Genomic DNA, 27064 nt, shown 5'->3' with positions numbered 1-27064 from the left:
TTTTTTTTTTTTTTTTTGTATTTTCACTTTGGTTTCAGACAGAAATTATGCTTACTACAGACTTGTGCTCGGGTTTACCTAAGGATATTTGTTAGTATAAGTGTTTGGGGTCAAAATTGACCCCATGGTACCTGACGCGGGTTAAAAGCTCCTGTGTAAAGACTTAGTAATAATCAACTAATAGATGTAGTGCCATCTGTTGACCACAATGTAGAAACTAAATGAGATCATGCAATATAATAGCAATAGAGAACGCACTTAAGCATTTAAGGGAAAATGCCATTCAGGAGCCCACTATCTTCATTTGAGGACACCGATTTATTTTACGCGTTGACGGGAAAAAATGAAATAATTAAAATAGCCAAGTTTCCGAATGAAAATTACAATCCCTCTAGCATGTGTTCGATTACAGCTTGGTTGACTGGGAAGCATCACCAGAACAAAATTTAATTTATAATTAATACATGAGAGAGCACTTTAAACGGGCAAAATATATTTTGGCATTGAGATGAAACGTAACTTTCGGAGCATATATTATTTTAATCTCTTTGACTCTTCTTTAAGCTTTATTACAACAATATTTTCCCTGAAGAAACATTTCTTTGCTCTAGGATATTATTATTTGGCATTTCCTCATTATTTGATGCAAATGTCATTGTTATATTGTTTAATTCATTGTTCATTTTAAATACATTTTATATAAAAAAAATATCATAATAGGCGAAAGTAAAGGCTTATAATAGATACTGTTAATAATAATGACATCGGGTCGTTTGAAATTTGAGAGATGAAGTGTAGGGATTTATTGTTATGTTTCAATGTGTTTAGCTAGGTTTTAGCAATTTATTAGAAAAAGTATCTAAAGGAAGAGAAAATGATGGATAAGAAATAGGCAGAAAAAATTTGTTAGTTAAATTACGAGTTCGTCGCATTTCAAATTTTTTGTTTCTTATTATTATGGACTCAAAATCTTTGTATACGAAAATATAGAGAAATTTTTATGATTGATTTTAATGTTGCTAATTACTGGGTACATGGAAATTCAGTTTTCTTTTAGGGGGAAGAAGTTGATTTTATTTTAATTTTCTAATCTACCGAAAGATGGAAAAATACAGAAAATACAATGTTACGAGAGTACTAAATTTTATTCAATGTTTGCCAAAGATTTGGACTACATTTCTACAGACCAATTTTCTACAATTGACGTAAGAGTTTGGTTGGATTTAAAGAAGAGCGCTTTAGATACGCTCACCCACATTGAATATCATTTAGTACGAAATAGATTATTACTGCATATAAGACTAAGGCGTATGTTGTGGAGGAGATAGGGGACTTTTGAGGCTCTTTTTTTTTTTTTTTTTTTTTTTTTTTTTTTTTTTTTTTTTTTTTTGCAAGAAATAGATGCTTTAACTTATTGTTTTCTTGTTAATTAATTTTGGTATTCTAGACATAAAAATTCTTTCTGCACTTTTCTTTGCCAAGCATATCGTGGTTCATTGGTTGTACATCGAATGGCATTTGTTGACGTTTTTTCTCTTCATGTCCTTTATCGGTGTTTCGTTAGTAATTGAGACTTAGAGGCTGGTTGTTTAAAATCTTCGTTATTTTCATCTCGTCCAGAAATTCTTCTTTCGCATCTTTAAATGCTACAAGATATTTGTTTGAACTCAACAGACGTGACACGATTTCACTTTGCTTATCGTAGCGAAAATCAAAGGGAGCTGGTGTCCTTTTGTGTCTCGTTACATTCTGAATCAATACTTTTTGTTCCGATTCAAACTGCACTTTCATATTATGATCTCCATGTTTCTCCAGTTATTTTAAATATTCTTTTACAAGTTCGGATTCGCTTAATCTCTAACTAATTCAAAATTATCCACTCTTGAATTAGAACATTAAAATATTGGTCGAAGACGATCCTTGGGTCAAATCTATGCAGCAGAAAATGTTTGAATATTTATAGGTCTGATTTTGAAGATTGTTTTGGTCTAAAATAATATATAGTAACATGAGAACTCAGTTGTTTTGATATAATGACGCAACGCTTTTTGGATTGTTTCATTTGTTTCCTCTGCCAAATTGAGAGAATAGTGTGAATTCACCGGAATAAACTTCATTTCTATTCCCTGTATTTCTGCTAACATTATTTTACTTCCATGGAATACACAATCTAAGATCAAAGATGGCTTTCCAAATTGTAAATAAGACTATTATAAATAGTAGTTGAATTGTATTACTAGTTAAATCCGGAATACCTTAAGCTATTATGTACCTCCTAAAGAGATGACACATAATTAAAATATACTTACTATATTGAAGTAGGAAAAGGGCCACATTGGTAAACGCTAATCACTGAAAATGTCGTCGCCTTTGGAAAAATTTGGGGCTTAACCAAGGAATTTGATTTCCATTTTTGTTTATTTGGCAAGACATGTTTCACTTTTTGTCTAAATTTAGTTCGCATATCAGGAAAACACACCTTTTGTAATGCAAGCCGATATAAGCGATTTTGTCCTACAGTTAATGAGAATGGAAGTAATTGAAAATTTTATCTTCAAAGGAATACCCAACAAATGTTTTATGGTTTCCAAATCTATGTGAGCAGTACCATCTTTTATCCATAAATTCAATTGTCTTGGCTTGGCTTTCTAACTTATAATCTTCGAATTTACTTTCTTAGGTAAAACCAAACTCAGAAAGCATCTAATTCCGACGAAGCAACTTTAATGGCAAATTTGCTGCAGTCTTAAGATAAACCAAAAGTCGATTATATATTTTCAAATAGAAAAGTCTTCTTATCAAGTGGTATTTAAACGCTTTCGTTGCAGCCAAAACACATAAGTATTTTATAGTACATAATTTTTGCTCTGCGTGTTAACATCCTTTAATAGACTATAGGATGCCAATCTTGCAATTTTTCGTCTGTACATATTGTTAACACACTAGAATTCCTGTCTTACTAGCATATATCCATTAGCACAAAGGTTTATCCGGCCAAGAAGATAATATTGGCTTCTGAAGTAATTTTTTCCTCAAAATTTCAAACTTCTTGATGGATGGGCTCCCATGTAAATTTCACTCGCTTTCCAGTAAGCTCTGTAACGGGGCCGCAATATGGCGTAGTTGTATAAAAATTTCGTGACAAAATTACACTAGCAATGAAAACAAACGCATTTGAGGCTGTCGATGTTCAAGTTCCAAGATTTCTTGAAGTAAAAATTAAGAAACGAAATGAAATATTTGAGTTTTACGTCCCACGGTTATGCCGGTTAGGCTAAAGGGGACGGTGATGATGAGTAATGAATGAAATGGTGAAATGAAGAAAGTGGGAGGAAACGGGAGAATCCCGAGGAAACCCACGCACACGGTGTTTGTCCACCACAAAGTTAACTTGGCGGGGGCTGGGATCGAACCCGGGACCCCAACCACCAGAGGTGAACGCTCTACCACTGAGCCACCGCGGCCCTCAATAAAAATTAAAACTTTTCTACTCAAATTATGAATTCAGAGTTAAAATCTCAATTCGTTACTGCATATCAGCATAAATGTACAAATCGTCTACTTAACATGCAATACTTTCCGGATTATGGCATTGCCAAAATCATTGGTATGAATCTATTATACATAGCTTCCCTATTTACGAACTCCTGTGGCACAGAAAATGCAAATATGGATGTGAATGTGGTGTTTAACTCTGTATTAAAATATGCCGACGAAATATCTAAATTTACATACCATATGTGACTGATCATAGTTTGATCAGTCTAAACGGGCCGCAATATGGATTTCATGTATTGAAGGCAATGAAAGGGATGGTGAACGACTTTGGTGTTCCGCAATCTCATATTCGCTATCTTCCTCAATTTCCTTGATGGATTATTCTAAAAATAACACTGGCGAATTGAATGGGAAACATGACCCTTCCAGCACAACTTGCTGTATCAATGTATTCAAACTTCTGCTTGCGAAGCTTTCGGAATTTGAATTGCTTGTGTCAAATAGGAAGCTCTGACTTTAACTCCATCCTGTATTGACATCCTCACGCACGTCCCAGCTATCATAAATATTGTTCGCAAATTGCTACATCATTTTCAATGTCAGAATAATTTAAAATAAAAATAAGAGTAAGCATTTATATGGGTATGTCAACAACAAATTCTACTGACACCCGTTCAGAACCATTTTAAAATTAAGAGAAAACTACTGTTTTTAAACTTACGAAACGAATCGTCATAATCATTACAAATGCATAATTATCGATGGGAAATTATTAAATATGTACCTATAAATGTTAACAATAAATGCTGCATTACTAGCATGAAGCAGAAAATATACTTTGGTATCTATAGACGTACCTCATATTTAACGATCAAGAGTCTGATGAAATTAGTCTGGGTATCCATTAAGTACTGACTCAATGTATATGCTGTTGTGCAACTTCATCAGTTATTTTCGTAAACTCATCCGAAATAAACCCCTTTACAGATTACAATACATTACAATCAAAACACAGAAGCTCCAATACGAGTAACCGTATTCCAAAATCTTTTTATTTGTGTGATATGGTATTATCACTTAATACAAAACAGGAAACTGATAAAATTGAAACTAGTAGGAACTAAAAAGGCAAAAATTGGAATTATGCGTGTGTTGGAAAAAAAACTTCCCATTGGATCGTTAATCCAACTTAATTTTGTGGATGGTTCACCAAAACGATATTCCACTGCACAAATGAAAGAAAAAAGATAATGAACACAACTACATAAATTCGTTACACATCGTTAGTGAAAAATACAGATAAATTTCTAAGTTTGAAGTTGGCAATTAAAAAACTAAATACTTACCTACATCTGAAATTGTCTAAAAATTTTCATTTCAAATGTTTTTAAAATCTCATTTTTAGCAAATAGAAATTTTCTGACCTTTTCCGTTCTTTCATGTGTGTGGCCACCCTAGAAACTTTTCTTTATCCATCGTATCCTCTTACCAACTATCATCTCTTCTCCCATCCTCATTTCCTTTTCTACCTTCTACTTAAGCAAGAAGTGGTAGAAATCAACCATCTGCGGTTTCAACTGGATTGAACACAATTGAACAAAAACAGTAATCGACACCGAGAAGTGGATAAATCAGTCTAAATCCTTATCCCTTTACTGAAACAGGAAATAGTAGAAATTTGTTACTATTTCCGGTTGCAATAATGATCTCCAAAGATCAAAAACGGTAATAGCGAGAAATGGCTCTGATATGAATTCAGTGTCCCAAAAATAAGTTGTGTAATATGTATCCCTCCATTTAGGACGGAAGTAATGAGAATCTACGATTTCTGGTTTGAATATTGATAGTGTAATAACGGTAATAATGCCGTTTCTCAGTAATGTGGTACTGTTGCTACAGTGAGGGCCCAATAACAGCCTGCTGAACTGGCAACGTTGACGTTTTTTTCATATTGAGCGGTTTACCAGAATGAACTCTAAACGACTGATGCGACAGGAAAGATTCCACCATTTTAAACTGAAAAACCACCTATTTAAATTGAAAAACCACCTATTTCTAACAACTTGCCTCCTTCCATTTTTTTCGTGTCCTTACTCAAAGGCGTTGTCCTATGGCTCCAAACTTTTGATACACTCTGTATATAACCTACTGGGCAAGTCTTGAAAAACAAATTGTCCTGGCATTCCAAGTATATCTTTCCGAGGCAACATATCCAACCTTAAAGCCAATTCAACCTGAACTCCCTCTACCTACATACACGCTATAGACATTATCCGTAAATCATACCCTTAAAGTACTACCATCTGGATCAAGAAAGGACTTTATAAAAACACTTGTTTTCAAGGTTTATACCTTTTATTATGATTTTTAAAACATGGTCCGTTTCTTACAAAAAAAAGATACCACATTAACGGTTAGATTTGGCTACTCGCTCCAATTCGTCCTTCTTCTTGATTGCATAGGAGTTGGACGAACCCTGAAAGTATAAAATAATTACATCCATTTTGTATAAAGCGTAGACAATTAATTATATTTTGGAGAACTACTTAATGATCCTTAATAATAAAAAGCTTATTACAAGTCGCCATAATACATTTCTCTAAAATGAACTACGTATAATCAGTGGCGTATCATTTAAAAATGTGTTAGAAAAAAAAATATTTTAAAAAATATGCACGTTAAATAATACATGTACAAAAATTAAAACTGGTGAAAAACCAAACATACATATATAGTCATCAACATACATATAGGCTTCTGGTGCCATTTCGCACTCATTTTCCTCTACAAAGTCATTTTCTATTGCTATTCAGAGAGGAAATCCTTCGTAATTCCTACAGGCTAAATCTCTTGTATGCATATTTTTTACTCAAATTATCTGCTTCTATAGGTTTCATGTTTTACATGTTTATTATATAGTAGGGACAAAATTATTAGAAAGTACAAAGGTTATTAGCAGGTGGAAAAATACAATCCGATATTTACGGAGTGGTTTGTAACTTATACAAATAATTATTAAATGAAAATATGTGGAGCCAGAAACAACTAAGATGTTTTTGTCGGCAACGGTCACGCGCTAGCAGCGCCGGGCTGTTGGCAGTGCTGTGTTAGGGTAAACTCCGTACTATGTGAGGAGTAGAACAGCAGTGTGCACTGAACTCAGTAGGAGGTGTGAGTGTAAAGTTCGTGACGAAATTATGTCCAAAGAGAGGAAATTGTTAGTGCTCAGTTATGTGGTGCAAACGTGACGAAAGTGGCAAGTATGTTGAGTGTGCCGCGAGGTTAAGAACCATCGCGCAACTGCCATGCAAGTAACGAAGGAATTCAACCTGTGTCGACAATCACAGTTCGCCGTAAGTTACATGACATGTATGTACAGGGTCGGCTTGCACAGTGAAATCTGCTGGCAAGGGACCTTAACGCTTTAGTACGACGCCAAAGGTACCAGAAACATGAAACATGGACCGCTGATGACAGTAACCATGTGATATATTTGGAAGAGTTATCATTTATCTATTTCAAACCACACAGTCCGTGTTTGTTTGGCGCACGCTCAGAGAAACGTATAACTCACAGTCTCCGCCCAACCGTGAAACGTAGTGGTTGCTTGGTCATGTTGTACGCGGAATATCCTGTTTTTCAGTGGGACCTGTGATGATGCTTATCAGTTGCGTCCTTCCTGTGATTGTATCGCCATTTTAGGGGGACTATGTGCATTCTAGGGTCAGATGTTTCCAAGCAATTTCAGGATAATAAGGTGCCCATTCACATAGCTGGAGCTGTTGCGAGGCGATTTGAGGAACATTGGAATGAAGCAGAATATCTTTCGGAATCTGAATGTAAACGAATATTTGCGATCCGTTCGCCAAAGATTTTCGCCTTCATCCACTCTCACGGAACTGAGTATTGCATTCCACGAGCACGAATGCTCTAATATTCCACTTGCTACTATTCACAACTTTCATGACTCGATTCCACGTTGCATTTGTGTCTTTACCGGCCTGAATGATCTGCCAGTGCATGGATTTCTTCAAATAGATATTGCTGTATTCACTTCAGATGCTAACAGGTAACTATTTCTTTAGCTTTATTTCATAGTGCTAGATACGCTTCTAGTGTAGTTCTGCCGAGCAGTTACCACACTGTAGTTGTAATATGATGCAGTCAGTACTGGAATGGTGGCTTGGTATATGTAGTCAGTCTACTGCTAATACGCTTTCCTCTTAGGAGGCAATGGTTGAAAACATGTATTAACTAACAAGTCGTTTATTTTTTAGTTAAACTCGCTTCCTAGTTTTGAATTCATAGCTTTCCTTACTTTTTAATATAAAAATTAAACTATATAATGTACTTCGTTCTTTTATGTTTTATATGCATCATTTATAGCAAATCAAAGTTTATTATATAATATTAATAAGTTTTAAACTTTATTAATTCTTACTATATATTTATTTCAGGACATACATATCGAATTCTTGTTATGTTGGTTTTGTCCTAAATACCAGTACACACGCTTCTACTTATCTACAGAAAACTATTTTCTGACACATTATCTATAGCTGACAAGACTTCCTTTACAAGTTTACTGTTAATTTTGAATATGTAAATTGTTAACTTCCAAAATATGGTACATGAAATGAAATTTAGAAGTAGCAGGACACTGTTGGGTCCGACTCAAACTTAGTACTCCATGATCTGACTTTCAATCATCATTTCGTAATAAAATTTTTTACAACTAAATTACCTTATTAAGATTATATGCTGCTTGAGTTACGTTACTCGCATTACAGTTGCACGATAGTTCTGAGTAACATATCCGTTTTAACACTCGGCAGGACCCTGCCACTGAAGGTTTTCTTCTACCACTATTTTTCTTCGCTGAAGTGATTTTTGACGTGAGTTTTGTACGGCGTTTTCACTTTGGACACTGTCCCTCGTGTTACACCTAATAGATTTGCCACTTTCGTCACGATTTCTTCATATAACCAAGTGCCAATAATAAGCCGCCTTCGGAAACAAGAGAGGTTGCCCATTTATACTCTCACCGTCTTCTGAGTTTAGTGCACACACAGGATTTCACGTAGTACAGAGTTTGTTCTAATACAATGCTACCAAGAGACCGGGGCTGCGTTTGCCACCTGATCATTGCCAACTCAGACAATTGATGCATTTCCATTAAACTGGCACGTAACTCTAATTACAGTCAATTTGCAATACAATCCTTAGATTATATATTACTTAGCTTAATACGTAATTTCTTGCTTTCTAGTACTTCGTCAATTGTATTTACATTTGGAAAACAGTATAAGTCCAGCTCGTTTAAGGTAAAATTTGTGGTACTTTTACAAATTTACCGGAGATTGATCGCTTGAACAGTGTCCAGTATGAAAATAAAATGTTACAATTTCAAATTAAAATTACCTAAACCTTCAATATGACATTTCGAGATACCTTGGGCTCGTTTGGCTAGTGTAAGAATCGAAACGAACGACGAAGAAACAGAAAAAATGGGTATAATGCCTATGCTCGCTAATTAAAATTACTTCTAACTTGGGTAGTGCCTCAAAATTACAACTTGCCCTACTGTGAACTGTCCAACATTTGTCCAAATCTCTCGACTATAGGTTTAATCTAGTGTTCTTAGTTTTAATGGAAATAAACGCTTTCTTTACCATCCTTTCATTATGATTGCGCTCGAAAAATTTGGTGCACCTATTCATTCCTGATCAGTTCTTTTTTCATGCTAATATTTCACTTTCCTTAATCATTTCTCCATAATCTGTTGGGGTTATTCGTGTTTCTTTTTTCTCTCCTATTTTTACTATGAAGCTACTGTCTTCTTTTTTATTTTGATTTCACGCAAGGAGATAGAAACCTACGAACGGGCCACCGAATGAGTGATTCATCACTTAATACCTGATTTGAGAGACCGAGGGACGAATATCTTAAAACTGCTGTTCCCATTTAAAAAAGATCAACATTAGTATTATTATTTATGTTATGACTGAAGATGATGCTTGGATCTGGATTAACTGAGATTAACATAGTCGGTGCAGTGACAACAGAGTACTTTTACAAAAGCATAAGAATTCCATAGTTCAAGTGCTCTCATAGTAGAGAGCTCTTGTATTGTCAGATTAGAAACTTAAAAAATATAACTTAAAAATTAGCGTTATCCTGCTTCGTTAAGGTTCCTCAACCGCATATAGCCCTGATCTTGCACATTAAGATTTTCATCTCTTTGATGTAACGAGAAAGCAATTTGAGGTATCAGGTTCAGTGATTTAGAAAAGGTGAAAAGATGAAATTACGCTAAGGATGCTCTTCGGGCATAGCTCAACCGCATTTGCACAAGAAAGTCCGGTAGGGCAAATGTATCGAGTGCAGTGGAGACTATTTTGGATAGTAATGCTTATGCAGAAAGCTCTTGTGTACTTGTATGCATACTTCAACCTTTGTACTTACGTTAATAAACTATGAGCCAAACTTTCCTCCTGGCCTATGCAACTAAATCCTTAAGCCTAATCTTTTCTCTAAAAAAATGAATCCTTCTTCACAAACACTTTTCTTCTTCCTCGACAGAAGTACTGTAATGTCTTTTGCACCCATTCAACAATACGAGTACTACAATATTAACATGATACTAATAATCCATTTGCTGCTTATGTAATTATAAAGTGCGCCCATAAAGGAACCGATTTTTTTCCCCTTTTTAATTGCCAAACTCCTAAAAAAAACTTGTCATAATATGACGCCTCTGGAAAGAGATATCTACGCTTTTCGTTGATATCTGTTCAAGCTGATTTCATGCAGCTGTACCTGGGTAAGCCTGGGACAAATGCAAGTAGTGTGAAGTCGTCGTACGAAACACACACCAAAACAGAACAATGATCTAACATAAAATTTAACAACAAATTGGATAAATATTTTCTCGAAAAGTTGCAAATGATACAAATAGCGAATGTTGGCGCAGCACTATCAAGAACCCAGGCGTATCAATGGTAGAACTATTTCAGATGTGCACGTTAAAATGCTGACGATGATGATGCAAGATCAGAATGCTCTGCACCGTCAAGGAATGAGCAAAATGTGGAGAAACTTTGTGCACTGGTGAGAAATTCCCAGATTTACTGAATACTAATTTTTTCCCCTTTTTCACCCCAGGCTCAAGATGGTCATGAAAAGTCAGAAGTTTGCACGTACGCAGTTATTAAATCAAATGTTACGGGTATTTTCTGAATATTTACGTCAATCCACTATCAACAGTATTTCGAAAACCTGCACAGACGCTGGACAAATTGTCTCCTTTGGTATCTTCTTAAAATAAAGGTGATTACTTTAAATGGAAGAAATTCATTTGAATATAAATACTTTTTTTTTTTTTTTTTTTAATAAAATAAAGTAATAAATATGGTTTCTTTATGGGTGATCCATGTAGAAGTAAAGTTACAGCCTACAAAGACGAAGCACTGGTAATTTGTGACCGTTCGAACTACGATTAAGAGGACATATGAAGTTTCAAAACATCCAGCACGTATAAAGACTACTTGTACGAATTACATAGTACTTACTTTTGCTGCATTAATCAGTTCATCAGCTAAACATTCGGCGATGGTCTTGATATTTCTGAAGGCTGCTTCACGGGCGCCAGTGCACAACAACCAGATAGCCTGTGAAGCACAACACACATCTTTAGAGAAATATTTCAAACATCAAAAGTTATTAGAGTCCGTCTATACATATATATACAGGGCCGGATTTAGGGGGTGCACCGGAGCACGTGCGTCCTCCTCCTTTCTGAATATACAATGTCTAAAGTGAGAAGCTGGCAGTGGAAATAGCAATATCTTCCTAAAATTTTATGTCATGTTTCCGTTTCGGGCTTAAAAGAAAGCGGTTTTGTTAAACACAATAGTTTAACTCAGTTTCTCATACACATCACAGATGCCTAAAGGCATTTAAAAAAAATTAAATTGCATTCAAATGTACTGATAGTTATTGGCGCACCCCCCTCAGAAAATCCTGGATCCGATCCTATATATATATATTCCCCAATTTTCTACATTAACTTTCAAGTTGACTGTTAGTTCTATTATTATCTTAAAACGACGAATTACTGTTAGTAATTATGTGAACATTTCAAACAATCAGGTGTATATGAGAAAATTTCCGAACTGGCAGTGAACTTCTCCCTTACCCTTGACAGATTTCAACCCACAGGAGTAGGATGATCTTGTAGAAAAGTCCCACAGAAAATATGCGGCCATTTCGTAAAAATCGAATAATTAGCCAATAACCAGAAAGAGACGGGCAGTCGGAGAATGTACATGCTTCTCCCACGAAAAGAAAAAAAACAACGTTCTTGTTAGGATTTACAATGAAGTCGGTCATAACATAGTAAACAAGCCAACAGAGTGGCTCTTTCTATCTGTATGTGTTACTGTATGTTATTAGTATTAGTGATCGGGTGTTAAATTTTTTTTTATAATTTACGTATAATAAAAGGTATGGGTCACTGAAATAAACTTTCTTGCTCTCGTATCTTACATTGTGATTCCGCAATTACGGGAATATTTATTTACGCAGTACGTGCAAAATTATAATAGTGTTTTCGCAACACCTTGCCAGAAAATAACTCAGCCCCAAGTGTATTCTATCCTTCTAGATTTTACCCAGAGAAGTTACTTATACTATATTAACAGGGTTGTTAATGAAATATCGATTTTTGAAAATTAAGCCATTAGAGCTGTTTTCCAGAAAATCAGATTTTTAAAAATTATTTGCTTTCATTTTCTAGTGAACTACCCTTTTTTAGGGATAGGAAGAAAATTCGAATCCATTTCCCAGTCCCCTTTTCCGTGAAGATTCTTATAAAAGTCTTAAGTTTAAAATTGAGTTCGATACGACGTCTATGCGAGTGTGCACACATCGAGACGAACATCATGAAACAACTTTTTGGGTAGGTCGGTATGTAGGGACTATGAAACATAAATCCTTTGTTTTCTCTCTCTCAATTTCTTTCTTTCGCGATCACCTACATTCTCACTTCTATCGTCGCTTGAAGGTAATAAAAATATACCACTACTGCATTAGGCTTATTCTCTCCATTTTTCAAACTGAATTATATGTGGCGTAATTCCATAATTAGAACTATTAATTAATTATTTATGAAATATCAAAAAAATTTTGAGAGAATTTCCAAAAAAATCCATCCTCAACCATCAGTTTCTGAATTTTTCCTAGATACTGTAAATGGATTATATTATATTGTAGTTAAGTGAAACATTTATTTATGAAACACAAGGAAAATAGGTAAGGCCTTTTACCACAACATACTGTCTAACAAACTTACTTCCATCCGTAAAGTATCCTTAAAAATATCTTACTGATTGAAGCTATAGGGAGAATATTGATCCCAAACATGACTTACGTTGTGCCTCAATTAAAGGAAAAAAATTTAGAAGGTAATCACGCTTCTTATCTCCTAAGTAGGTGATCTGCAAAGCCAAGCCTAGACCAGATCGAGAAGAAACAGCAATAGATGATGATGTTCACCTCAACCATAGGTTGGCGGGCAACATGGAAATTTTAAAACTTTTTTCTCGCTTGGTTTTCGATAAGGTTTCTTCTGCGTAACTGCATCTATATATTCTATCCTTGGTCTTCCTTTTCCTGGTTTCCCTTCTGCCTTTCCTTCTATCAGCACGGTGATCCAATCGGAATGCCGAATAAGATAGTCAAGCATGCTGTTTCTTCTTTTTCCTATTATCTTCATGATCTGTCGTCCTTTATTAGCTTCCTTTAGTACGTCTTCATTCCTCTTCCTTTCAGTCCAGCATTCTGCGCCAACACCACATTTCAAATGCTTCCAGCTTGGATATTTCAGCTTTTCTCAATGTCCACGACTCTGATCCGTAAAGCGCCATGCTCCATACAGTGTCTTAATAAATCGTTTACGAACGTCCAGCGACACATTTCTTGATGTTAGCAGTCCTCTTTCCCTATAGAATGCTTGCTTAGCCTGCGCTATTCTGGAATTTACGTTTTTTTCACTTCTTCCAACCGAGGATATTAGACTTCCTAAATAGTGGAAAGTCTTAACGTCTTCGAGTTTCTCTCCATCTAGCCATACGTTTACATCTTCCTGTCCTGCTCTTGTACATTTATCACTTTGGTTTTCTTCTTATTTATCTTCATTTTGCATGTTTTCTCCAGTTTGTTGTTCAAGTTTGAAAGTGCTCCTGCAAGTTCTCATCGTTCTTCGTTATTAATGTTATATCATCAGCAAACCTTATTGTGCTGAAAATCTGACCATTCACTTTTACGCCTTTCTCGTTTTTCTCAAAGAATTCTTTCATAGACTCTTCTACATAGGAGAAAGCATAGAGATACATTTATAATTAAAAACTGTCTTCTATATACACGATCTTTCTTTAGGTCACCAAAAGGACTGCACTTACCTGATTAACACGTCGAAGAGGTGAAACGTCGACAGCCTGTCTTCGGACGGTTCCTGCTCGTCCAATACGTGTAGAGTCTTCACGTGGGCCTGAATTAATGATGGCTGATACAAGAACTTGTAATGGGTTCTGCGAAAATACAAAATACATATGACGATAAGGCGGCACGGTTGTTAAAAGGTTACTTTTAACAGAATACTTCTGTGCTCATAATAATAATTATTATTATTATTATTGATATTATTATTATTATTATTAATAATAATAATAATAATAATAATAATAATAATTTAATTTTGATATCTTTTTCGAATACAAATCAACATACTACTGTGTATCTATAGTCACGTTCTAAGACAGTCGCTTTCGGTGAGTGCTTTTACTGGTTATTAACAACAATAGAATAAAAACTGAACTATACTATGTAATACACATATTACAACTATATTTAAAAGTAACATGCTAACAGTAAACCCACTACAAAGTAAATGAAAAGTAAGGGAAACAATTAGAATTTGAAACGCTAATTTGAGGCATACTGAAAAAGTTTTTGCAAACTACTATTTACAATGTCGTTAGTGTTCCGATATTATGAAGTTCGGAAGAATAGAACTTTCTATGTTTAAATTATCTAAGTTTGTTTCAGCCTATTAGTTTATTTTTCACACCATTTTGTCGGAATACGTCAATAGCTGCTTCAGGAGACAAAAATCGCTCACCAAACATTATTTTTTATTTGTGGGAACAAAATGAAGTCATTAGATGTTAAATCAGGTGTGTACGGAATGAGTCATTAAAGCGGCAGACTACTAAATATTTTTGAAAAACTAATAATTTTTCTTTTGCCCGTTTTTCGTAAGTGGAAAGAGGTAATAAAATGTAACTTACCAGAATAATAGATAATGTTATTCTACACCCGAAAATACGAATCGGAAGAATTTTCAGTGTTGCCATCTATAGAAATTACAGTGTGATCAGAATTTGAATTACTCAAAAATCTAGGTAAAGGCACCGACTAGAAAAATGAACTCAACGGTAATTGATGACATAATGCTGTCTAGCTTTTTTGTTTACTACTTTTTAAATAATATTTCTGTTTATTTTATAAAACTTACATAAATTATTACAAAATAAATAGAAACATTATTTAAAAAGTAGTAAACAAGGAACATAGACAGCATGATATGTCATCAATTACCGTTGAACTCATTTTTCTAGTCGCTGCCTTTACCTAGACTTTTGAGTCATTCAAATTCTGGTCACATTGTAATTTCTATGGATGGCAACATTGAAAATTCTTCCGATTCATATTTTCGGGTGTACAATAACATTATCTATTATTGTGGTAAGTTACATTTTATTACCTCTTTCCACTTACGAAAAACGGGCAAAAGAAAAATTATTAGTTTTTCAAAAATATTTAGTAGTCTGCCCCCTTAATTTAGAATTGTTACTCGTCCAACAAAAGGAAGTTTGATGTGCTGAGTGGGAGCTGGCACTATGGTGGTGAAGAATGATGCGACGATTTGAATTTGTTTTGGCAAACAAATTGTTGTCTATCACTCAGCATATATGGCTCTTCGATCTCTTAAAGCTATAGTTGCCGCATGTCCGGTATAACCGAAGAAACAAGGAATCATTTACCTGGCAGCATTTCTCGAACGAACAACTTCTGTTTGTTTCTGCTCATTTTGAAAGACTCAGTGGATCGCTTTTTAGTTTCAGGTTCATATGAACAGATACAAGTTTCGTAAATACTGTTAACAAATTTACTTATCATAAGTCCCACATTATCTTAACTACCTTTATCCACGTTCAATTTGGAATTTTTTTTCCCCATAATAATACATTTCTTCCTATCTGAGATGGTGTTTTGTGTAATGCTCGTATCTACCTTTTATATTATGATTGGCAGTATCTGAATCCTTAAAAACATTTAAAACAGCCACATTACCCTCTTTGGAATCTCGAATACATTATTTAAATCTTTATATATATATATATATATATCTGTTACACTTAGTTATACCAACATAATAGTCAAGGTGGATTGATTTAAATCAGTCTGATTTAAATCATTTGATTTTTTTTTTAAAACAAAAATCGTTATTTAAATCACATCCCGAAATAAATTAATTTAAAATGAAAATAAGTAAACTCCCGTTTCTGTTCTGTTATTTCGATTATGAAAGTTAATAATCATAATACAATGAGACTTAAATGTACAGTAATTACAGCATAGTATGAAAGCAAATGTCACGCAGAGGATGATTAGAGGAAAATCCCATTTTGAACGGGTAACGGAGCAATCCTGCTTTCTGCTCTTCATAACATTTGGATTTTTAAATCGTTAACTATTCCAACGGGGAAACCACCATCAACCCCGTGCAAAAAATCGTTTTGTGTGCACGTCTGTTTGTTTGTTTCCAGATAATAGGACGTATTTAGGGGGGTTCTATCCCCTCTCCGATTTTTTTTTTTTTTTTTTTTAAATATAACTTTAGGTGAAATTTATGAATTTCGTGCCGCAAGCTAGTTCCAATTTTTAAAAAGTATGCCCCTGCCAAATATTAGCAACTTTTGTGACACAAAAGTGTCATTTTGATAAACGTTGTTGTACTTTTTCCTTAATGCTTAACCTTTTAAATTATATCACCTATTTTTAGGTGATAGGGTAGAATCTTCATTATTCGAATAAAAAAGTATCAATAAAGCTTTTTACAGGTTTTTTTTTTTTTTTTTTTTTTTTTCGAGACTGGAAGCATTGTAGAACACGATACATGTGCTTTCACGCCTTTTTGCGTCATTTAAACACGTATTTTTTATACCTATTATTTTTTGGCAGACTTACATTTTGCATTTAGAAGACTGAAATTTCGCACACTCATTCAGTGCACCCCCTTAGTATTTTTCAGATGCTTTCAGATCTCTGCGTGAAAACAGGGGGTCCAGAGGGGCAAAAATGTAAAATAAAATAAATAAATAAAGTATATTTTTCCCAAAAATGGCTTTTTTCGCGATTTTTCCGCCTCAGATAGGGACATATGAATGGTATCGTTTGAAAGACTGTTCTATTCTGAAGAGAGTAATGTACGAACCATGATCCTAGGATAAATAGGGATGTCTCAACAAACTGTTACCTGGGATCCTGTTTTATACGGAAATCTGGAGTACTTGGGGGATATTACTTTTTTTGCGGGCTTACTTTTGCACCTAGATGACTGAAATTTAGCACTATCACTCAGTGCACTTCTTAGTATTTTTCAGGTTTGTTTCAGATATCTGCCGTAAAACAGAGGGGGGGGGGGGGGTCCAGAGGGGTAAAAAGTAAAAAAGGAATATCTTTTAACAGAAAATCCCTTTTTCGTGATTTTCCCGCCCCCAGATATACGATGAAAACATTTGAATGGTACCGTTTGAAAATCTTTCATTCTGAAGAGAGTAATATACAAATCAGAATCCTACTATAAATAGGGGTGTCTGCGGAAATGTTTGTATTACATCCGGGTCAAGTCGGGATGTTCATCGTTCATTGTTCAATATTTTCCCCGCTCTTACTATTAAAGGTAGAAGCTTGAAGTTTAGTACACACATTTAGTGTACCCCTTAGTATTTCCCAGCTGATTTTGAGATCTGTGCGTTAACAAAGGGGTCCAGAGGGGATCAAAATTTGAAGAAACAGAAAAAATCCTGATTTCTCTCAAAATTTCCCGCTTCTGGGACATGATAGGGAAATGTGAATATTACCGTTTCAAAGACTGTTCTATTCTGAATAGAATGAAGTATAAACCATGATCCTAGAATAAATATGGATGATGCTGTAGCTGCTTGACTGAAAGTCTATAGTTTACCCTTAAAAAAACATAATTTAAAAGGGTTAAGAAATATTGTTTGGGATTGATATAGGTTAACGATTGGGGATTAATTCAAAATTCAACCCCAATACTTTCACTTAAATGGCATAATTAGCATTTAGTACTAATTCCTAATGGTTTTTCTTCAGTTCGCGGCTTGTAGTATACGAGGAGAAAGATTTGATTTAAATCAAAATCGATTTAAATAAATAAAGAAATAAATGATTTCTTAAAAACCCTGATAATAGTAATTACATTTCCTTTTTATTTAATGAACTCTAGAGTTACATTTTTGTTCAACAAGATAATGTTCGAATCCTGTGAAAGCTTTCTTTACATTTATGGATGGTTTAAAGCTGAAAAACTTCATACATGATTAGTTCAGAAGACCTATTGTGTGTGCCAAATTTAGTGGCATTGGTTGGCTTCTTTCTATATAAATTTCTGTTCACAGCTACACATTATTTTCATGTATAATGTATTTCAAGTATATATATATATATATATATATATATATATATATATATATATATATATATATATATATATCCAATATTTTCGACACAACATCCGAGCAGTCGTATATACAGGAAACACTGTACATAAATAAGATTGATTTGTACATACCTCCCCAGTGAGCAGATGTATAATTTCGAATGCATGTTTCACAATGCGCACAGCCATCAACTTCTTTCCATTGTTCCTACCATGCATCATCAAGCTATTGGTCAGCCGTTCCACGATTGGACACTGAGCCTTTCTAAATCGTTTGGCAGCATATCGTCCAGCAGAATGGGGCAAATACTTGGCGTTTTTCTCTTTCACTGCTATGTAATCCTGTAATAAGAATAAAATAGTGCTTATTCACCTTCAACAGAATCTCGATATAAAACCAAAAGCATCCAAGGATTCAGGTTTACCAATACCACAGTTCAAATTCATTTCTACTTCACTGCAGAACCCCAATTTACTACTAACTATTTCATGCTTCTAAACTTATTGTTTATAGGTTGAAAAAGATGTAGTAGTGTTGCTCAATAGGAAATGCATATATAAACTGGGAGTTTCAGTCTTCTCCCCGCGAAATTCTTAGAGCTTATTTATACATTTTACAACTATTGTAAAATTTGAACTAGTACGCTAGGGATTTTAGAACCTACTAAAGTCTGTGGAATAAAGTATAAGACCTCTAGCCTACTCTCGAGTAAAGTAAATTATATTTGTATTATTTCCTCTACTCTTCAGTCACTAACGAAATTCTTTGAATGATTATATCTCAAGTATACATCTGTATTTATCATCAGAACTAGAAACAAAATAAAATAACAGACATATATGTTAAAACATATTAGAAATTCAACAGGAACACAATGAATTTAAAATGAATGAAATGAAAGTAACTGCAATACAACCTCTAACTTTTATGCCACATTATACTTGTACTTTTTCATTTATTTATTAATTAACTTTCTGCTTTCTTCTAATTGGTATAGATTCGTACTACAAATATACTGACAGAATGTATTTGTTGGTAAATGGAAAGCAGGAGAAATATTTGTTTAAACTGGCATTCATAATCGAATGCAATTTCAAATAGGCAGCAAGGAATACATTCTCCCAATTAATGAGCTCATTGGATTTCATTTTCTAACCTGCTAGTTCTTGTTGGCAAATTATGTGAATGTTATGTGCTACATATTTCGAATATTTTTCCTCTGTAATAGTAGGCTTTCCTGCATCTTGTGAAAGGAATAGGTCATTTTTAGATGGTTTAAACTACTAGTAGAATTATATAACCACACAGGTATAAATGTAAGATACTGCTGTGTAAGTTGCTTAAGTATGGTAACGAAATCACTTATTATAACGAAGACACAAAAACGCGCATTTTTCCCCCGATAGATACTCTTCATATGGTTTGTTACAAGAACATGCAGGTATATACAATGGAATCTAATGTAAATAAATATTCCTTCCGTTCTATTAGCAACTATCCACCAAAACGCAGATAAATGGAACTTCGGCCCAGAAATATCGTCATTGTTTCATTCATTAGCGTTTGCGGGGAACCAGCGGACGCCAACGAAACGTATAATGCTTGTTGCCTTAAGGATTGTGGTTTAAATAAGTAGCAGTGTCACATGTACACCATGTGAAGAAATTTTGTTTCTACGGCGTGATATTGTCTTAATACTGTAACCGCGAGTGGTAGTAATTTCTACCATTGTCGGTTTTAGTAGAGAGATTACAGAAAAACGCTTCTCGCTATCTTTTAGGTTTTCATTTTATTGTGATTAACGTTAAAACCGGAAGTTGTTGAATTCTACCACTTTCAGATTGAACAGGGAGTTAACAGGGAAGGTGGTCACTATATTTTTAAAATGCTAAATGAATTCCAGAAAACCGTTTCTCGCTACCTCTTCCTGTTTTTGCTCTATAAAGATCAATATTGAAACAAGAAATTGTAGGGGATTTCTATCATTTCTGGTTTTAGTAGAGTTCAAAATAGATAGAAAATGTATTTTTGGAGCCTTAATCGATTGCGGAAAACCGCTTTTCGCTACCTATTGTCGTTTTCATTTATATTGACCAACGTAATAATCGGAAAATGTTGATTTTTTTTTTTTTTTTTTTTTAAATACCATTTCTGCTTTGAATATCGAATATCGACCAACGAACCTCATTCGTAACTTTTGATCCCCTACAACATGATTAAATTTGGTACTTATACATCAAGTAGTTCTTGAGATTCTTTTGTTTCCCGGACGAACGGACACAAGGACAGGGTAAATACATAAAGGAGATTTAGTATACCAAACTACTTACTATCGGCTATAGTAATTTCTTGCTAGAAGTAGGATTAAATGAAGTAATATCTCAAGTGAGCGTAGATAGGAAATAAATCAGGGAAAGAGTACAGCAAAGACTCTGGTATGAACTGTTACTATTCTTGTGTAGGGATTAAAAACTCGTTATATAGAAAATTTAAATTAATTTGATTTTAGAAAGTTGCAAAGAAGTCGCCTCATTACCGTAACAAACCCTGTAGAATAAAGTGTAACACTTCTCTACTACCTTGACGTAATAGTAAATTAGATTTCTTTTACTTCCGATCTTAAATCACTAATGAATAATATTCAACGAATATATTTACTAATCATAAAACATATGTACTAATCATAAAACCTGAAAACTAAACAGACAAACAAACAAACAAACAAAAAACATTTACATTCCTGGGCTTTCGGCATTTATGGCCATTTAGCCAGTCACGTACATGAGGGATGACTTCACTCAGTGAGCACACTATCCGGGGAAAGAGAAGGAAGAAAGGAAGCGACCTGAGACCTATAAGTTAGGTACCACCCTGGTATTTGTCTGATGTGAATGAGGAAACCCAGGAAAATCTCATTTAGGGTGGCTGGTCTGAAAAAACGTTTTACACTTTTTCGACAGTGTGTCCCCACCAGGAATCGAATCCGGGATGGCTTGCACCGAAAGCGAAAGCGTTAGCGACTACGCTACGCGAGATCACTATATATATATATATATATATATATATATATATATATATATATATATATATATATATATATATATATAAAGTTAAAGAACGCATAGATTACGAATTCAAAACAAACATATTACATTTAAACTTAAGGAAGATAACTTAATACAATTACTAAATAAGTTTACGTAAATACTCTCCCAACATAAAGAATAATAATTCCTCATCAGTGGTGACTGACAGTGTACTTTAACACTGAATAAAGTACAGGACACCAGATTCATGAAGTCACCACTGGAACCTGACGCCCGGGACTTTTTGAGCCCTTTCTTCGTCTTGTTTAAATGTATAGAAGAACTAACGTTAATTGCCACTGGTAAAAAGTGCCCACACTAGCTCTAATTGCGCTTTTTGCACTAATTTGAGGACGCTGAATCCAATGGAAGTATTTATGAACATATCTGTACACACGGTCACAAGAAAAGTGATGTAAAATTTTGGATATAAATAAATATAGAATAAACACCCGAACGCTGAGGTCATAGATATGTTTAGAAACAGTCCTATTGGTATATTAGGATACCTAAATTAGTATAAAAAGCTCAATTAGAAATGTATTCGAGAGTAGCATACGGGTAATTTAAAGATCCCAATTTTGAGATCATTTTTCTCATGACTCTATGGACGGATGCATCTAAAATATCTTCATTTGATTAAGCATCCTCTAATTAGTATAGACAATCTAAGCATGAGCACTTATTTTGCCAATGGCATTAGTTTTGTAACAAGATATTATACAAAATTAGAACTTACTTGCAATGACATATCAGACACTTGCACATCATCGCAGCTCCATCGGCCAAACAGCTTAATTTCTGGAAGTTCTGCCGGCTGTGCAATGCTCAGTGAACCCTCTTCAAATTCTTCTGTCTCCATCGTCCTGCAGAAATAAACAAGGAAAGATTAGTACAGAACAAGGATGGAATCAACAGATTCTCTTTACGCTACGACGATTTCAGTAGAAGTATGCAGCTGTTTTCGAACAGCATAGTAGTTATTCTCCCTGCACAGTAAATCAGAAACCCGGCTCAGTCCCACAATTTTTCACTCGTTAAATTTTCTAAGACAGGGGTTATCAAACTGTGGTCCTCGAAGTGAGTCTTTGTGGTTTCCTGATTGAACATTAGCAATTTGCTAGTCATGAGTGTGATTCCTGTTGGAGAACATATGGATCAAATACCACTTGTTGGTTGCTGCTAGGACGAAACCAAGGTGAATACGAGCAAAGAAAGGACACATTTGTCTCCAGGCTTTCGTAGATTCCCTCCACTACGTCATTACTTTTCTAAGGACTCGTTAACAGTTATGTGGAAGAAAAAAATGAAATGAAATCTTTCAGTTTTACGTCCCAAGACTATGCCGGTTAAGCTAAAGGAGACAGCGATGATGAGAAATGAAGAAAGTGGGAGAACCCCGAGAAAACCCACGAGCACGGTGTTTGTCCAAGTCCACACAGGGTGAGCTGGGATCGAACCAGGGACCCCAAGCACCGGAGGTGAACGCTCTACCACTGAGCCACCGCGCCCCAGTTATGTGCAAGAAATCTATGGGAAGTCTCAATTATTCCGGTCAAACTTGTTAATGTGTCTAGGACACTAGGAAAATCGGTTCATTTAATTCATACTTCTGTTATCTGTTGACTGAAAGTTTTGTTATCATCTTACGTTTTACTACATTGTTCTGATCGTGCTCTTCAGTATATCGTTGATTATCTAAGGCAGTGGTTACTAACCGTTTTTGACTGACGACCAGGGTTGCTTGAATTAAATCAAAATTATTTAAATCGAATGATTTCTTTTAAATCTGAAACTCCTATCTTAATCCGTATGATGGTAAAATCTTAATAATACAAGTTTAAACGAAGCACTGTAATTGCTTTTTAGATGTTATTTAATTGTCCAGAACTGTGATTCCAAGATCATACTGGCGCAATTACACAGGGAAAACACGCACATATCGTATATCAATCTTGGAATCAAAACATCTCAAGGGAGTGGAGGAAATAGTACAAAGCGATCAGGTAAAGCTAGCGCAACGCGGTTTTGGGGCATTCAACGTACTATCAAGCCACTGAATACTGAATTTCTTCTATAACCAGTGTAGCAAACCAACAAAGAAACACAACTGTAAACAAACTGATTAAAGTACAACTGATCAATCGATCTTGACTGGAGGCAACGTGGCACAGTTATTGAGAGCTCACCTCTGACACGATGGGTCCTTCGTTGGATACCAAACATGTAAGTCTGTGGTGAACAACAGCGTTTTCGTGGATTTTCTCGAGGTCCTCCCATTTCCTCCCACATTCTCCCTTTATCAGTATTTCATTATCATTTAGTGTCATTAATCACCCGCCTCATTTAGCTCACGTAACAGAACTACGAGACGTAAATTAGAAACTTCAATTCATTTCTAAACTCCCGACGTTAATTCACGAAGGGATCGCCCAGTCTGTTTTTAGTTGGGCAACGTGTGGTCTGCATTCAGCCTTCATCACTGCTTTCCTAGTCCAGAGTTCCATATCGCCTACGCAGTGATAATTTCACATGATGCCCTAGAGAAAAGCTCCCCATGCACTACGAAATTTTGCGCTAGCACCATACATTCGTTCTAACACAAAGGGTTTCAAACATTCGCAATAATACTTTTTACCCTCCTCTGTTGAAAGTCCTCTCCTCTGGGAAGAAATCTAAAATGCAGATCATCAGTTATTTAAGTTATATCTAAATATTGTCTGAATGATAAACGAAAAAAAAAAAAAAAAAAAAAAATCAGTTGAGTGAACAAGTAAATTTGGAAATTGCAGATTCTCTTGCGTTAAAAAAAGTCAAATGTTAAATCTGCTTGTTTGTTGAAGTTTAGTGTTTTCTTTTTAGCAGTAAAGCTATATGAAACATGGACCTATACCATAAGGCGGAATCTGAATCAGACTTTCCTCCAGAAAATTTTGTCCGGGGGCAAAATCAGAATGTAAGGGGACCGCACTGAGACATTATTAGCTGACAAACGTATTCTGCACAAGAATGACATGTAATCTCAATTTACGAGGCCTAATCACTGCGAAATTAAAATACCGCTAATTTTATAGTAATTATGTAATATCTTCAAATAGATAGAAGATCACTGAAATGTGAAACAAGACCGCGCTAGACAATATTATTTTGCATGAGGTACCGTTATCACGAGTCACCTAGTAGCTTTCCGTTTGCAGCCATTTAAAAACGTGAAAATAAACGCCGACTTTCTAAATGGCTGGGTCGTGATAACGGTATCTCATGTAAAATAATATTGTCTAGCGAGCTGTTGTTCCACTTTTCGATTATCTTTTATATATTTGAACATATCACATAATTACTGTAAAATTAGAGGTATTTTAATTTCACCGCGATGGGACCTCGTAAGTTATCTTAGCTCCAGTGCAGCAAAACTCTCCGGAAGTATGAATAGAAAAAAAAATAACAGTAAAACCTCAATACGCTAAATGCTATCCACCAAGAATCGAACCCGGTATACAATGCACCAAAGGCAAACGCATTATCAACAAAATCAGCAGGAAACGGATATCATCATTTGCCCCAGTTTAGAAGGAATTAATTACATTTATTAAGTCTTCCTACATTCTTTTATAAAATAGTTCCTTATTAGATTTGAAATTTTCACCGACTGAAAGGATTCGAATAAAGTTAGGCCTGGTTCTCCGATCTGAATAAACACAACTACTCTGCGCTATAGAAAAGTGAGCCCGTTACGTGAACAGACGTATATTGAAATCTGCTGTTTTGCATTTTGTTGCTGCTACTTCCTTTTTCTCCTGGACTCAATTAATTCTTGTCTCGGATTTGTTACTTCCTCATTGGCTGCTTTATTGATCCTCCGCACTGCTGACATCTGAACGAAAGAGGGCATAAGCTACTTTAACGACTTCAAGACTCTTTAGAAATATTTTAGTTTGCGTTAAGGGTTATTTTCCAAATGAGTCAGCGAGATGAGTCAGTGAATAGTGCATGTTCGTTAATGCCAGTCAGTAATGTAGGGTGAGCACAATGAAACTGAATGTAGAATCAGTTCCAAAGAAGCCGAGTATCTGAGAATCGATTCTCGTGCTCGATTCTTACCTTCTCTACTTTGGTGGTCATTTGTTCCGTTAAGGGTCTTCGCTACAGCGAAATTAAACTACCGCTAATTTTAGAGTTTTTCTGTAATATCTTCAAAACAAATTAAAATATTCGAAAAGCAGAAACGTAGTGAACTAGACAATACGATTTTGCATGTGATACCGTTATCACAACTCATCTATCTGCTTTCGATTTGCAACAGTAGATAGATTTAGCATTTTTTGCGGGTTCTGCAAATAGCGTATACCAAAAGCAGATAGATGAATTACGGTAAAGGTATCACATGCCAAATCGTATTGTCTAGTTCACTACGTTTCTGCTTTTCGAATATTTTCATTTGTTTTGAAGATACTATAGAAAAACTCTAAAATTAGCGGTAGTTTAATTTCGCTGTAGTGAAGACCCTTAAACTCAAATAATAGTATAGAATTTCATATTGATTGTTAATAAATTTACTTATCTGTTTTCAACAATGATCAATTTGGTTGCCACGTAACTCTATATTAAAAATGAAAATTCATGAATTTGGAACCGGTTACATATTGATAAATTTATAATGCGTTTCACAAAGGTTTCCTCACTCTACGATCTTATTTTGAAACAAATAGCTCAATACCTTATTCGAATGAAACCAGAAACGTTTACTGATATAATTACTTTCTATAAAAAGAGAAACATTTTCCATGAGTATTTCAGAGGAATACCTCAAGACATAAAGACAGTACTCATGAAATATACACTCGAATATAAACAACGAGAAAATGTGATTGTTTTGGGCGGCGATGATGATGATGATGAACTAGAACAGATACATCCTATTGCTTACGCATCTCCTGATTCCTACCCGTTATTATTATTTCTTGTAGAAATTTTAGCTTCAAACAAAATGACGAGCTTTGAAGTTACTCTTACTAATGCTTATATTAATCATAACTACGTAACAAGACTTTTAGAATTACTGAAGGAGTTTGGAGAATCACTTCTTTCTTTAAAACTCGAGGGGCTATTTACGAACTCTATCGCCATGACTTCTATAGATCAACGACTAATAAAAGACATTTTGAAATCTGCGAGAGGATTGGTCACTCTGCATCTGTGTAAATATACTACCGATGAGATAATGCAATTAATTGGTGAAGAATGTCATCAACTTGAGGAATTAGATGTAACACATTCTCCAATATCGGATGTTGGCATTAATCTTTTAACACAAGTGATAACACGCCAAAATATGCAAATCACAAATGGGAACGAGAATATAATTTTTAACGATGGTGATAAGGACGAAATCTACAGCAGAATTTGGAAAATTCCAGGAATCTTTACGTCAATTGTTCAACTGATAAATCCAACTGAACTTGTGCCACGAGATGATGGGATCGTCACTATATTTTCGAGATCTAAAACCAAACTTTGCAAAACGTTAAAAAGTTTAAAACTTTCACAATATAATGGCATATCTTCAAAAACGATTCTGATGACACTAGAACTATTGAAGAACTTAGAATACATTTCGGTAAAGCTAGAGACAATTATTTCGCATTTGAACAGTATCAAGTGGTCTCTCCC

The 27064-nt window shown here is 34.8% G+C and overlaps 1 protein-coding gene across 1 annotated transcript in view; it reads right to left on the bottom strand.

The window, feature by feature from the left end:
- Window positions 1-5831: 5831 nt before the first annotated feature.
- The window catches only part of LOC145690681 (small ribosomal subunit protein uS7), a 33550-nt gene continuing 12317 nt past the window's right edge, over window positions 5832-27064 (bottom strand). Inside the window, exons 2-6 of the mRNA XM_081765821.1 lie at window positions 22134-22260; window positions 18440-18649; window positions 13959-14087; window positions 11070-11168; window positions 5832-5974 (exon numbers count right to left, since the gene is read on the bottom strand). Of these exons, the coding sequence (XP_081621947.1) occupies window positions 5906-5974; window positions 11070-11168; window positions 13959-14087; window positions 18440-18649; window positions 22134-22260 (634 nt within the window). The 3' untranslated portion in view covers window positions 5832-5905. The remainder of the gene's footprint in view (window positions 5975-11069; window positions 11169-13958; window positions 14088-18439; window positions 18650-22133; window positions 22261-27064) is intronic.

Source organism: Thermobia domestica, chromosome 7, assembly GCF_964235325.1.
Source record: "Thermobia domestica chromosome 7, izTheDome1.hap1.1, whole genome shotgun sequence".
Classification (NCBI taxonomy): Eukaryota; Metazoa; Arthropoda; class Insecta; order Zygentoma; family Lepismatidae; genus Thermobia; species Thermobia domestica.
Note: the sequence above shows the minus strand (reverse complement) of the source record. Positions and strands in the feature narration are given on the sequence as shown.